The sequence below is a fragment of the Narcine bancroftii genome, chromosome 7, assembly GCF_036971445.1.
Source record: "Narcine bancroftii isolate sNarBan1 chromosome 7, sNarBan1.hap1, whole genome shotgun sequence".
NCBI lineage: Eukaryota > Metazoa > Chordata > Chondrichthyes > Torpediniformes > Narcinidae > Narcine > Narcine bancroftii.
The window spans coordinates 31,797,371-31,812,359 of NC_091475.1; the positions used below are offsets into that span (position 1 = coordinate 31,797,371).

Genomic DNA, 14,989 nt, shown 5'->3' on the forward strand with positions numbered 1-14,989 from the left:
ATTCACTTTGAACTAAATGAATTGGTGAGACTACCAATTAATTTGGGTTGGAAGAGCAACCGAGTTCAACAGTCCCAGAAATATAAACAATCAATCAATTATTTTTATAATTATGGCTATTTGAAACAGATCAGTTTATTAAGTCCAATGTCCCTTCCAGACCATTAGTGGCCCATTGGTACTTCTATCAGTTTTGGACAATCAAACAAAACTACTGAAAAGAAAATCAAAAAGGAGAGAAAAACAATGAGGTCAACTAAAATTTGTCACAGTATTTTGGAGTTGTTCAATTTTTAAAAAGTGTACAGCACATGCATAATCTCAAAGTAATGTCAGTTTTTCACGAGAATTGCTTATAACCTGGTGCTACTCACACTCCACCAATGACACGTATCGAGCCTGCTCCACTCAGATTAAGAGCAGTTGAATCTGTAACATCCTTCCAAAGATTCTTCAAATCTGGTACGTCGTTACAAATTTCCACAAAATATCCATTGAACATTTCTTTTTCAAATATTACTATCTAAAATAAGAAACAACATTTACTAAATTTAACATTAGGAAGTTAGATTCAAGGTCAATGCCTGCTTCATACTTTCCCCTCACAAAAATACCAAATGCCACTTGCACTGATATATATTTTTAAAAAAAAGTATTATAAGGATACTTGAAAAGGCTGGGAACAAGATGATTGTACAATTAAACATCAAATTAAAATGGAAGATGCCAAGGGTAACCAGCATCGGTGGAGAGAAGCTTCTCCAGTTCTCATGAAAGGTTATTGATCTTAAGCATTAACAGTTTCTCTATCCTTGGTGCTGCCCAAAGCATTCAGTGTTTCTGGTACTTTGTGCTTATGTTAGACTTGCAGCGTCTCAATTTTGCTTTACAATAAATACCAAATCTGTGATCACGAACAAACAAGCAATGATTATTCCTCTGTATTAGAGTGAATGTTCAAGCATCTACTTTAATTATGACCTGATACAAACTTTTGATTACATCTGGGTCTTATAATTCAAACCAGAATATAGACAATACAATTCATTCATCCAAACGTATCCATTTCAGTCACAAAACAAAAACTGATGTCTCCAGTGTAATTTTAATAACCAAGACTTTTGTTTTCCATCTGTTATCAAATCTAACAGCATAATCCAACTATTAATAGCATTTTTATAATACTAGTTCTATGACAAGGTTTTGGCCTTTAGTTGGGGTTCATCTCGGAATGGTGACCTGAATTTATCAGGTCTGTAGTGTAGTATTAGGTGTTCCAAAGGATGACATTGTGATTGTGCAGTTCCACGACTAAAATGAATAAACCTCAGGCTCACTTAATAGTGTGTGTTGACCAAATTGAAAACCGCTGAATGCAAAGAATTTGAGTTCATATTCAGTCATCCGTGATGTTTATTTCACCCTTAATTCTTGTGCCTACGGGGAACAAATAAAAACAAAGAAGACAACATTCATTTTCATCTGTCCACTGCTTCAAATCAGCAGTGGCCTAAAAATAACTAAATAACTCTGTGACTTTGCAAATGTGATTTAGCAATAGACTTCTGCAGAGACTGTAATAATCCAACTTATTAAAATGTGTCTGAAAGGACCCAGAATTGTTTTCTGAAGCAGCTTGTTTTGGTTTCAGTAGCAATAAATGTCAGCAAATCATTAGCCCCTTTTCCGTTGGCATCCTGTCCCAGGAATTAATTGGGAATTTACTGGGACAGGGTCCAGCGGAAAATGAACACTGTCTGAACGCTGGCGTCAAATGACGTCATTCCATGCCAGGGATTAACTGCCTCTACCCCTACTCGTATCCCCGGTGGTTGCAGAAAGTCACCATTTCCAGTTGAAGTTAGATCACTCTGATCCCCAGGGATGAGTGTGTTCAGTGGAAAAGCAATTAGTGTCCCAATTAAGGGTGGCCCAGTGGAGACAGCACAAAGGGAATCCTATCCCAGGACACTGCACAGCCAATTAACTGGGATGCCAGTGGAAAAGGGGCCATTGAAACAAATGGTGACGAATTTTGTGTGGGGCGACATGACACCAATGGATTTATACATACCCTGGGAGACACTGAATGTTCCACCTTTAGTCCACCCTAAATAAAAATTAAGGAAATTAAATTTTATTTTCTTTAAGTAAAACAGAATCAAGGTTGTTAACAAAGATGCAGTGACAAGTCTGAAGCATCATCTTTCAGCTATTTTTATCCTACTTCCAAACTGTTTCTCTGCAACATAATGATCGAACTGAGCGAAGTAAAGCAGGAATTTGAATTTTAGCTCTGTTAGAAATACCCCTCATGTTATTTATTTCTGAATAATTATGTTTGGTAAATTAATGGCTGTTAAAATAAACATAAAATACAATTATCAAAATTCACAAGTACTACTTTTATTTTTTTAAAAATTCTTTTAATACACAAGAACGTAAGAAATAAGAGCAGGAGTCACCCGTTCAACCCATCAAACCTGCTGCACCATTCGATGAGATCATGGCTGATCTGAAGATTGGCTCATCTCTAACCTCTCCCCATTTCCTTCAATTCCCTTACTATGTAAAAATATGTCCATCCTCATCTTAAATACGTTTACTGCGGTAGCCGCTACTGCTTCAATCAGCAGTGAATTCTACAGATTCTGCACCCTCTGGGAAAAGCAGTTCCTCCCGATCTTCTTCCTAAACCTATTACCCTGAATCTTGAGACTATGACCCCAATTCTGGTCTCCCCTATTAATGGAAACAACCTACCTACCTCTATCTTATCTATGCCTTTCATAATTTTATGTTTCTATAAGATCCCTTCTCATTTTTCTAAATTCCAGTGAGTACGGTCCCATACAATTCTCCTCATAGACTTACCCCTTCATCTCTGGAATCAACCTGCAGATCCTCCTCTGTACCGCCTCAAAGCCAATTCATCTTTCCTGCACACAGTACTCCAGATGTGGCCTCAACCTTGTACAGTTGCAGCATAACCTCTCTAGCATTCCATGTGCCTTCTTGATAGCCTGTAGCACTTGCAGACCAACCTTTTGCAATTCATACACAAGCACTCCCAAGTCCTTCTGCGCGTCAGCACATTGTAATCCCTTGCCATTTAAATAATATTCAGATCTTCTATTTTTTCTTCCAAAGTAGATAACCTCACATTTGTTAACATTGTACTCCATCTGCCAGACCCTTGCTTACTCTCTTAACCCATTTAAAAATTACTCCATATCCTCTGCACAATTTGCTTTTCCACTCAATTTAGTGTCATCAGCAAACTTAGATACATTACACTCTGTCCCCTCTTCCAGATTGTTTATCATGAACAGTTGTGGGCCCACCATCGACGCCTGCGGCTCTCTGCTCATCACCGATTGCCAACCAGAAAAACACCATATATCCCAACTTCCCGCTTTCTATTTGTTAAAGCAATCCTCTATCCATGCTAATATATCACCCCAACTCTATACATCCTTCTGCACAAGTCTTTTAGGTGGCACCTTATCGAATGTCTTCTGGAAATCTAGGTAAACAACGTCCGCCTGTTCTGCTCTATCTACCACATTCATTATATCCTCAAAGAACTCCAGTAAGTTTGTCAAACAGGACCCGCCTTTGCTGAATCCATCCTGCGTCTGCCTGATGGATCCATTTAGCTCCAGATGCCTCGCTATTTCTTGTTTAACATTTCATACATCATTTATTAATCAAGAATAACAATTAATTCCCTTTCTGGCAGCATGCACCAAAAAAAAACTATGAACTGATGTGCTCCTTGTACCTTCTGCCTCAATGCTATAATAACTACAGTTTATACTTTGTTTAAAAAAAGTTTACATATCACCTTTACATAATGTACAACCACTCTAAAGGACAATAACTGACATTTTGAGAGCTAATTTGACATTCTGCTTTTCTTGAATCAATGAAACATTTCCAATCCACTCATGGGAGTTTTAGTCTCCACTTTGTCTTCCAGGAGAAGCTCGTGTCTCAGTTTAATTTCTAATTTGAACCACTGTAATGACACATCTAGATTACTGGCATTGATCATGGGCTTAAATTCCAAATGCTGGACTTAAACCAATATCTTTAAACACAAGGATGAGAACACCACCAACTAAGTGGAGCTAAAATAGACCAAATACACAATTTTAAGAACTCCAAGAATGTATCTTAAAAAAAAACATTTCCTCACCATATTCAGAGGCCGTAATGATTTAATATCATTAGACTTTGCTTCAGTTGATATTGGAACTGGGCTGTTACCAGCTTCCAGCAGGGTAAAGGGGCCAGAGAAATTTTCATTTTTATAGGCAAGCCAACTGGTGAAAGAAACATTTTGAAAATGGAAAATAAGTGAAAAAAGCTTTCCATATATGATATATTATTCTTCTTCATTACAATAGGAGTCCAAAAATCTGGATGCCAGAAACCCTGACCACATGAGAATCCAGACCTTTCGAAAAACCTCAAACTTAAAAAATTTAGTGGGCTTGTGTGTGCGTGCATCCGTAAGTGCCACAGATGGACAGCGGCAACAAGCAACCAGAAGCTGCAAGTTGTTCCATCCATAGGCAGCGCAGCAGGCACAACAGAAGTTGTTGAAATGAACGAATATTTACGTATTTGCTTTTTTGTACTTTATATGGAAATGTTTCACTAATAAACTAAAAAATAAATAATTTCTATTAAATTACTTGTGCTTTCATTGTACTGTATTTTTCTTTTACAATGTTCAATTTTAAACATAATTCAAAGCAATACCTGCTCTTTCTTTTGTAGTGAAAAAATGTCATTATATTTTTGTCAAGTGTTGACTTTATTTTCCTTTAAAACTGCTTGCTTGTTTTGATAAACGAAGCATTCTGTATTTGCTAATGAATAAGCTCGCAAAATTTACCTGTTCCTATCTTCTTTATTGCTCCTTAAATATGAATTTTTAAAGTACTTCCCAAGAATCCATAAAATCCCGGAGCAGTCCAGATTTTCGGACTTCTACTATATAATGATCATGTATAAAAACAATCCCATTTACATCCCCATGTGTAATTCTGTATATATGACAAATAAACACAAATGGAGAAGTTGCCAACGTTCACTTCATGCACTAGTCAATAGTGACCTGCTGCTTCCCACAAACCAGAAATTTCTATTCATGTTCAAAGCTAGCATGTCAAATCCGAATAACGGAGTGAGGCACTGAAGATTTTAATAGGCATTCTCTCTTTCATGGTTCCTCTTTGCCAAAGAGCTGCTGTGGATCATCTCTCTTTTGTTATTTTTAAATTTTAAAAAAGTCGATAGGTAAATGGAAATAATCTGGATGGTTGACCCTTACAAAAGGTTCCGCCTTTTGGATAAGGCAGCTAAGTGTTTAGTATTTGTGTAGACTGCTTGTCTATTTTAGTTCACCTTCCAGCATTGGCTGATGAGTTTGCTGAGCAACAAGATCAGAGCAGTAACTTATACAAGTTTTGATTCGTCTGTCAGTCATAAATTTTAAATTTAGATATACAGCATGGTAACAGGCCATTTCAGCACACGAGTCCATTATGCCCAATTTGCACCCCATTAAACCACACCCTATGTATGTTGTGAACAGTGGAGGAAACCTGAGCCCCCGGATAAAACCCACGCAGACAAGGGGAGACACGTACAAGCACCTTGCAGACGGCATGGGATTCGAACCCCAGTCTGGCCCCAATCGCTGGCGCTGTAAAAATGTTGCGCCAACCGTGCAGCCCCAATGTTGCTGAAGAAAATTCCAAACCAAAATGTAATGAAGGCAGACATGAGTTGGAAGAGCTCTCCGAGAAGATTGATTAAAAGACCGATATAAAGTCATCAAATCAAAAATTTTACGCACTAAAAACAAAAGAACAAGCCCTAGAAAAATAAAACTGAAGCAGCTCAAAAGTCACTAAGGTTGTCAACAGAAAGTCCACACGGGAGTGGTGAAGAATGTGCAGCCACCAGGTCAGGACAAACTCAAGGAGGTGGGGGAAATCGATACAGGATTTCCAAAAAAAAAATGATGGAGATTATGGAGGGTCTGAGTGAACTATTCTCCAAGATGGAAAATATACTAGGAGAAGTGGCAGGAAAAATAACAGTGATTGGTGATGGGAATTGAAGATCTGAGACTTTTCATGTGGGCTAGGTGGTAAATTACCTGATAATGACTCGAGAACAATTAAAAATCCTGAAGGAAGTTGCAAAGAAGTGGAAATTGGATAAACAACTGCGGCTGGATAAAAATCTACCACATGGAAAACTTCATGAAGAAATAATGTCTGAATCGTCAGGCTGAGAGAAGGGACCGATCCAGTGAATTACTTTGAAGGGTGGCTCTCACGAGTGCTGGCAGTAAGAAAATTCAAGGAAAAACTACTTGTACAGAAAACCCATTGGACCCTCAACCCCAGGAGAGCAGATGACCAAAAGATCACGACTGGTTCTGGTAAGATATTTGAGTTACTAGGATCGGGAGGCAATATTAAGGGCAGTAGTGGAGTATGCCAGGGACGTAACTAACATTTATTAATAAGAGAATTTCATGGAATGAAAAGGGAAGTAAAAGGAGAAATAAATAGTCGTGGAATGCAGTTAATAAATGAAGAACAAAATTGATAAATTAGATGGGAAAATGAAGAAAATACAGGAAGAAATGCAACATATAGATGATAGTGTAACTAGAGGGGAAGGTTTCACCACTGCTCTAACTCTGGAAAACCAGAAGCTTCAGCAGAAAGTGAACATATCGGAAAACTTTAGTAGAAGAATATTAAAATAGTGGGCCTTAAAGGAGTGGAGGAACAAGATCCAATTGGTTTTTATGAAATGGTTTCCTGAAGTATTGGGAGATGGAGAATTTGATCGTCCTATTGAGATTGAAAGAGTACACAGAGCCCTTAGAGCAAAACCCTTAGAATCAGAACCCACATTCTGTGCTAATTAGGTTTCTTTGATATCAAGACAGAGAGAAGATTTTGACCCTAGTGGAAGAAGGGGCAAGAGCAAGAAAAGACTGACTTGAGTATGAAGGGGGAAAAGTCTTATTTTACTCTAAGTGCAAACTAACTGAAAAGAAGAGAATTTAACTCAGTTAAGAAGATTCTTTAGGGGAAAAAGGATACTTGTTTGTATTCCGCCATCTGCAACTTTGAAGATTTTCTTGCCTGGAGGTGAAAATAAGTTCTTCTCGAGCTTCGTACAAGCAGAAGAGTTTGTGCAACATCTTCCAAGAGCCCAGGTGGAATGAAGAACTAGAAGATCAGCTGTTGTTAATATGTTTTAGATGGACTAAATTTATTTGGCAGTTTATGAAGGACTGAATAATCTAGAATACTGCCGACTTATTTTACTTGTTGGTTTTTGAATTTTTTTTAATGTACGAATTAAATGATCAAAGATTAATGTACCAGTGGGGGTGGGGGGAAGATAAGATTCTAACTCCTGCTCTATCATGTTGGTAATTGTGACCTTGGTCACAGCCCATAAAATAGAGGGAGGTAGTGTTGGGTACTATTATAACAACACTTACTGGGGGGTTATTTTATTTATATATAGTTATAAGTGTGGAAATATGTGGCTTTAAATGTAAATCTGTTTTCTTTTCTCTATTTGAATTGCCGGAAGAAGTACGTGCCAACACATTGGATGTAGAGTAACAGAGTTGTGGGAGGAGGATTCACAGGTGGAGGAGGAGGAAGTAATGGGTTATTAAGATGAGTAACAATAGTGAAATTTGAAAATGTTAATGGGCTAAATGGAAAGAGAAAGAGAGTATTAACACATATTAAGAAATGGGAGCAGACTTAGCCTTTTTTTTTGCAAGAAATTCACTTAATTGAAAGAGAACATTTGAGGTTTAAAAGAGACTGGTTTGGTTATGTAGTGGCATCTTTGTTTAATTCTAGGGAAGAGGAGTGGCAATTTTGGTGAAAAATATCTTCTAATTAAAATGCAACATGTAGCAACCGATGCTACAGGGAGCTACGTGATGGTACATTGTCAAATATATTTGTAATTTTGAATTTGTATGCACCAAATGTGGATGATGATTTTATTCAAGAAACTTCTGAATTTAGTGGACATACATGAGAATATTTTAATAGGGGAATATGCAATCATTAATTGATTTAGGATTAAATAATTATCAGATTTCTTTTATCTATTTAGCTTTAGCAGTGGCCAAGAAATGTATAGCGTCGACTTGGAAAGTTAGAAATATACCAACTTTGGACAGGTGGTATTTAGAGATGAAGTCTTGTTTAATTATGGAAAGGATATCTTTTTCAATCCAAGATAAGATGTCTTTTTATAAGTTGAAGTGGACTCCATTTGTTAAGTATATGCAATTAAGTTTGATTTAAGTATGTTCTTAGATGTGATATTTTAGATCTGATAAATCTTTTTTTAAAAATTATTTTTATTTGTCATATTTTTCTTTTTTTTGTGTGTTTTTTTTAATACATAATATTATTAATTTTACTAATTCTTCACTCTTTATTTTGGGGGAGGGGAAGGGTGGGTTTTTTTCAAATATATATAGATTTTTAGTTCTTGTATATGTAGGGGGGGGTTAGACTGAATTAAGTTAGGTTATTAATGTTGTATTGTAATTATATTATTTTATTTTATATCTTTTCTTTAAATGTAATCTTTCTTTTTATTGCTGTGATAAAACCTTTAAATAAAGTTTAAAAAAAAAGAATATTTTAATAGGAGGAGATTTTAATTTTTGTTTAGATTCAGTCTTAGATAGAAATACTAGAGGAATGACAAGAGCTACAGCAGCAAAATTAATGAAGGACTTGAATTTAATAGATGTGTGGAGGAGAATTCTCCTAGAGAAAGGGATTATTCTTTTTATTCAAATAGGCATGATTCTTATTCTAGAATTAATTTATATTTTTTAAATTTCAGCAAAATTACAAGGCAGGATATTAGAAGCAGAATATAAAGCAAGAATTGTGTCTGATCATTTTCCCTTATTAATGATAATTGTAATGCCTGATGAAGAGAAATAAGTTTATAGATGGAGATTGAACTCTATTATTAAAAACAACAGATTTTTATGATTTTATTAGAAGACAAATCCAGTTATTCTGTGATACAAACTTGAACTCAATGAATGATAGATTTGTAATATGGGATGGTTTGAAAGCATATTTGAAATTATGTTTTACTTCCAAATTAAGAAAGAATATATGAAAGAGGTAGATCAATTAGAACAAGTAACGGTCTTGGAAAAAGATCTTCAAAGGAGAAGTTCTGAAGATAAATGTAGGAAACTTAATATTAAAAACTTGAATATATTACATTACAAACCTACAGAACAGAAAAAAAATGATCACAAGATCTAAACAGAGGTACTGAGTTAGTGAATGATCACATAAAGTACTTGCACGGCAATTGAAAGCAGAACAGGTCTCAAAAACAATTAATGTAATTAAAAATGATTTGAATGCTGTCAAGAAATAAATGAATCTTTCAGGAATTTCTATTTTTAAATTAAATAGGTCAGAGTCTTTAAATGATGAAAATAAATTTACCTAGTTTGAGTACGGAAGAGCAAACAGAATTGAGTGCTCATATTACACAGCTAGAAGTGAAGGGGGCAATGAGTTTATTACAAACTAATAAATCTCTGGGAAAAGATGATTTTTCACCTGAATTTTATAAAAAAATTTAAAGATTCTTTGGGGGGGGGGGAAAAAGGATACTGGTTTGTATTGTGCCATCCTGCAACTTTAAAGATTCTAGATCAAGCATCAATAACTCATACTCTCCCAGAATAATTTTCAACAGCAATAATCACTGATACCAAAAAACCCTTTAAAATCTTCATCCTATAGACCTGTTTTATTATTGAATGCAGATTATAAAATTTTGCTAAAATATTGGCGAACAGAGTGATTAAATTATTACCTACGCTGATAAATATGGACCAGACAGACTTTGTAAAAAAAAGTCAAGCAGCAGACAACGTGGCTCGATTAATTAACGTTATAAATCTTTTCTTTATTTGTGCTAAATGTAAGTGTTGCTGTGTCTTTAGATCCAGAAAAAAGTGTTTGATAGATTAGAATGGGACTTTTTATTTAAGTTGTTGGATAAATTTGGGTTTGGTCAAACTTTTAGAAATTGGATTAAGGCATTACAAAATGATCCCAAAACTAAAGTAGTAACTAATGGACAAATATCTACTCTATTCCAATTGACAAGATCAAGTAGACCAGGATATGCCTTATCTCCAGTGTTATTTATAACAGCTATTGACCCACCAGCAGAGGCAATTAGGAGTGATTTGGAAATTAAAGGATTTAAGGTTGGTCAAGAAGAGCAGAAAAGAGGGAGTCACATGATGGAATAGTGGCCGGTTGGGGAATTCCAGCCCTCTCCGGAAAAGTTAAACAAAAACAGAGAAAAACAAAGGCACAAACACAAAAACTAAAATAAAGTGAAAATAAAGGTGTGGAGAAAATGGCAGCGAAGAAAGAAAAGCCAAAAGCAATGGGAAAAAGAGAAGAAGAAAAGACATCGGAAGAAGAAGGTGAAGGCCTTACCTGTCCGAGGAGGCCCGCTGTGGAGAGAGAAGCCCGCTCTTTCAGGTCAGTTGAAGCCCCGAGCTCGGGACTACAAAAATGGCTCGCGGAGCCAAACAAAAGTGCGCAACCGCGCATGCGCAAGGAGTCGCGCATGCGCGATGCGCAAGACAAAAAGAACACTGACGGGAGGGGGGACCAGCTGAGGAGTCGATCTCCACAGCTGAAATTGACAACCACAACAAAGCAGCAAGAGGAGAACATAGAAAATAACAAGAACAAGAAAGAAGAGAGTAAAAATAAATCAAAGAAACAACAGACGACCAACCCAGAGGAAGAAGACCAGCATCAAGACACTTCTAATAAAAATAAGAAGACCAAAAATACTCAACAAGATAAAACAAACAACCCAACAAGAAAACCAGAAGAGACAGAGGTAAAGGACACAGATCCTGGAGTGGACTCAGAAGAGGAAGAACACAGAGAAATGGAAGAAGAAGGGAAGGACAAGTACATGGATATTTTTTTTTAAAGAATATATGGAATCAATAAAAGAATGGCAATCACAAGAATTCAGTGAAATAAAAAGAAGAGTAAAAAGTACAGAAGAAAAAATGAATAGATTAGATATGATCATGTCAGATATAGGAAAAAGAGTGGACAAGGGGGAAGAACGAGAAACAGCCATAGAAATGGAAGTAGATGACTTAAAAAAGAAATTAGAAGAATCTAATAAAAAAGTTAAAGAGACATAAGAACTGTTAGCTCAGAAGATAGATATAAAGGAAAATTATAATAGAAGAAACAATATAAAGATAGTGGGCCTTAAGGAAGATGAAGAAGGCAAGAATATGAGAGAATTTATAAAAGAATGGATCCCCAGGGTCCTAGGAAGTCCAGAATTACAGGAAGAAATGGAAATAGAAAGGGCACATAGAACATTAGCCCCTAAACCACAATAAAAACCAAGATCCATTCTAGTAAAATTCCTAAGATATCCAACAAGAGAAAATATATTGGAGAAAGCAATGAGGAAAATAAGAGAAGACAAAAAACCACTGGAATACAAAGGTCAAAAAATTTTTTTCTATCCAGATATAAGTTTTGAACTCCTGAAGAAGAGGAAGGAGTTTAATACAGCAAAAACGATCCTATGGAAAAAAGGATATAAATTTATGCTAAAGTACCCAGCGGTACTTAAAATAGTTATTCCAGGGCAGCAAAACAGACTATTCTTGGATCCGGAGGAAGCACGAAAATTTGCAGAACAACTACAAAACAGACAGAGAGATGAAGACATGTAACGAGAATCTTTTCTGGGGGGGGCTGGGTGGGGAAGAATTACGGTCATTGCGAAATCAGTTGACGCTTGCGAGTGATTTCGCAAATCCAAATGGAGAGGGGAGATGTGGTTGCCCAACAAGGGACAAAGGGCAACTCAGGAAGGGGAGGGGAGAGTGGGGTTAAAGGAATTTTAGATAGGAGAATAATGGAAATATTTTATGTTTTAGAAATGTTGTCTTATAATGTGTTCAAAAAAAGAAAGCAGAAATGGATAAGAAGGAAAGGTGATGATGAGAAAACAGAAAGGAAAGATAAACAAAGTATGAAATGGCTATGTTGAACTATATGACTTTAAATATTAATGGAATACATAACCAAATCAAAAGGAAGAAACTGTTAAATTTACTGAAAAAGGAAAAAATTGATATAGCATTCATACAAGAGACACATTTAACTGAAGTGGAACACAAGAAATTAAAGAGAGATTGGATAGGACATGTAACAGCAGCATCATATAATTCAAAAGCTAGAGGAGTAGCTATATTAATCAGTAAAAATGTACCAATCAAAATAGAAGAGGAAATAATAGATCCAGCATGGAGATATGTAATGATAAAATGTGAGATATATTCGGAGTTTTGGAATTTACTCAATGTATATTCACCTAATGAAGAAGATCAAAAATTTATGCAAGATATCTTTTTGAAGATAGCAGACACGCAAGGGAACATACTAATAGGAAGGGATTTCAATCTTAATTTTGATTCAAACATGGATAAAACTGGAAAAAAAAATTAACAGAAAGAACAAAGTAACCAAATTTATAATTAAATCGATGCAAGAAATGCAACTTTTGGATATATGGAGGAAACAACACCCAAAGGAAAAGGAATATTCATATTATTCGGGCAGACATAAAACATACTCAAGAACAGACCTATTCCTGTTATCAGCTCACATGCAAGAGAGAGTTAGGAAAACGGAATATAAAGCTAGACTACTATTGGACCACTCACCCCTGTTATTGACAACAAAGTTAGAGGACATCCCACCAAGAATGTATAGATGGAGATTAAACTCCATGGTACTTAAAAGGCAGGATTTTAGAGAATTAATTGAACGACAAATTAAAATGTACTTTGAAATAAATACGGAATCAGTGAAAGATAAGTTTATACTATGGGACGCAATGAAAGCATTCATCAGAGGGCAAATAACAAGTTATGTAGCTAAGATGAAGAAGGACTACAACCAGGAAACAGAACAGTTGGAAAGGGAAATAGTAAATATAGAAAAAGAATTAGCAATGAAGGAAGACGCAACTAAAAGAAGAGAATTGGCAGATAAAAAAATAAAATATGAAACACTACAAACATATAAGGTGGAGAAGAACATAATGAAGACAAAACAGAAATATTATGAACTAGGAGAAAAAATGCACAAAATTCTAGCGTGGCAGCTTAAGACAGAACAAACTAAGAGAATGGTATTGGCATTAAGGAAAAAAGGCAAGCAAATCATATATAATCCAACGGAGATCAATGAAAACTTCAGGGAATTCTACGAGCAACTATATCAAACTGAAAACGAAGGGAAAGAAGACAAAATAGATGAATTTTTAACTAAAATTGAACTAACGAAATTACGGAGGAACAAAATAAATTAACAAAACCATTTGAAATAGAAGAAATACAGGAGATAATAAAAAGACTACCAAAACAATAAAACACCAGGAGAGGATGGATTCCCAATAGAATTCTATAAAACATTTAAAGATTTATTAATTCCTCCCCTTCTGGAAGTAATCAACCAGCTTGATAAAACACAAAGCTTACCAGAGTCATGTGAAACAGCAATAATTACAGTAATACCAAAGACAGGGAAAGATCCACTTACACCAGCATCATATAGACCAATATCTTTACTTAACACAGATTATAAGATAATAGCTAAACTATTAGCAAACAGATTAGCCGACTATGTACCAAAAATAGTAAATCTAGACCAAACTGGATTTATTAAAAAAAGACGAACAACAGACAATATCTGTAAATTTATTAACTTAATTCATGCAGTAGAAGGAAATAAAACTCCAACAGTAGCGGTTGCTTTAGACGCAGAGAAGGCCTTTGACAGAGTAAAATGGAATTATTTATTCAAAGTACTACAAAAATTCAGATTACAGAGAAATATATTAATTGGATTAAAGCATTATATAAAGGGCCATTGGCGAAAGTGACAGTCAATAGATATATATCAAAACAATTTAACTTAAGCAGATCAACAAGGCAGGGATGCCCACTATCTCCTTTATGTTCGCATTAGCCATAGAACCACTAGCAGAACTGATAAGAACAGAAAATAAAATAAAAGGGATAAAAATAAAAGACAAGGAATATAAAATCAATTTATTTGCAGATGACGTTATAATACCCCCTCCATAAATCTTCGTCCGCGAAGCCAAGCCAAAGAAAGAAATACTTAGCAGAATCAGAAATATCAATAAAAGAATTATATAGGAAATTGAAGGAATATGGAGAAGCGTCGGGGTACAAGATTAACGCAAATAAAAGTGAAGTAATGCCAATGAATAATGCGGATTTCTCAAAATTTAAGAAAGAATCACCATTCAGATGGCAAACGCAAGCAATGCGATATCTAGGTATACAAATAAATAAAAACCTCGGCCATCTATATAAACTCAATTATTATCCACTATTGAAAAAATTACAAGACGACTTAGAGCATTGGAAAGACTTACCTCTAACACTGATAGGAAGGATAAACTGTGTTAAAATGAACATTTTCCCAAGGATACAATACCTATTTCAGACATTACCAATACGCTTAACAGAGAAATTTTTCAAGGATTTAAAGAAAATAATAAGAACATTTTTATGGAAAGGGCGGAAACCGAGGATAGCACTAGATAAATTAACAGAATGGATTAAACAAGGAGGCTTACAACTACCTAACTTTAAAAATTATTATAGAGCCGCACAATTAAGATACCTATCAGATTTTTATCAAACAAGGGAAAAGCCAGATTGGACTAGATTAGAACTAGATAAAATAGGGGAGAAGATACCTGAACATATATTATATAAATGGGATGAAAAATTGGTACAATGTAGGAATTCTCCGGTATT

At 35.3% G+C, this 14,989-nt stretch overlaps 2 protein-coding genes across 4 annotated transcripts in view; one reads left to right on the plus strand and one right to left on the minus strand.

Moving 5' to 3' along the window:
- Nucleotides 1-4,702, plus strand: part of riox2 (ribosomal oxygenase 2) — a 63,761-nt gene extending 59,059 nt beyond the window's left edge. Inside the window, exon 10 of the mRNA XM_069889424.1 lies at nucleotides 4,413-4,702. Within this exon, the coding sequence (XP_069745525.1) occupies nucleotides 4,413-4,580 (168 nt within the window). The 3' untranslated portion in view covers nucleotides 4,581-4,702. The remainder of the gene's footprint in view (nucleotides 1-4,412) is intronic.
- Nucleotides 1-14,989, minus strand: part of LOC138738697 (uncharacterized) — an 87,442-nt gene that overhangs the window by 25,383 nt on the left and 47,070 nt on the right. For 2 of the 3 annotated variants that reach the window (XM_069889418.1, XM_069889419.1), the window contains 3 exons: nucleotides 4,202-4,328; nucleotides 2,075-2,110; nucleotides 375-523 (listed from right to left, as the gene is read on the minus strand). In XM_069889418.1, the coding sequence (XP_069745519.1) occupies nucleotides 375-523; nucleotides 2,075-2,110; nucleotides 4,202-4,328 (312 nt within the window). Of the gene's footprint in view, nucleotides 1-374; nucleotides 524-1,343; nucleotides 1,438-2,074; nucleotides 2,111-4,201; nucleotides 4,329-14,989 lie in introns of those variants that run through there. The other variant, XM_069889420.1, reaches the window with a different exon arrangement.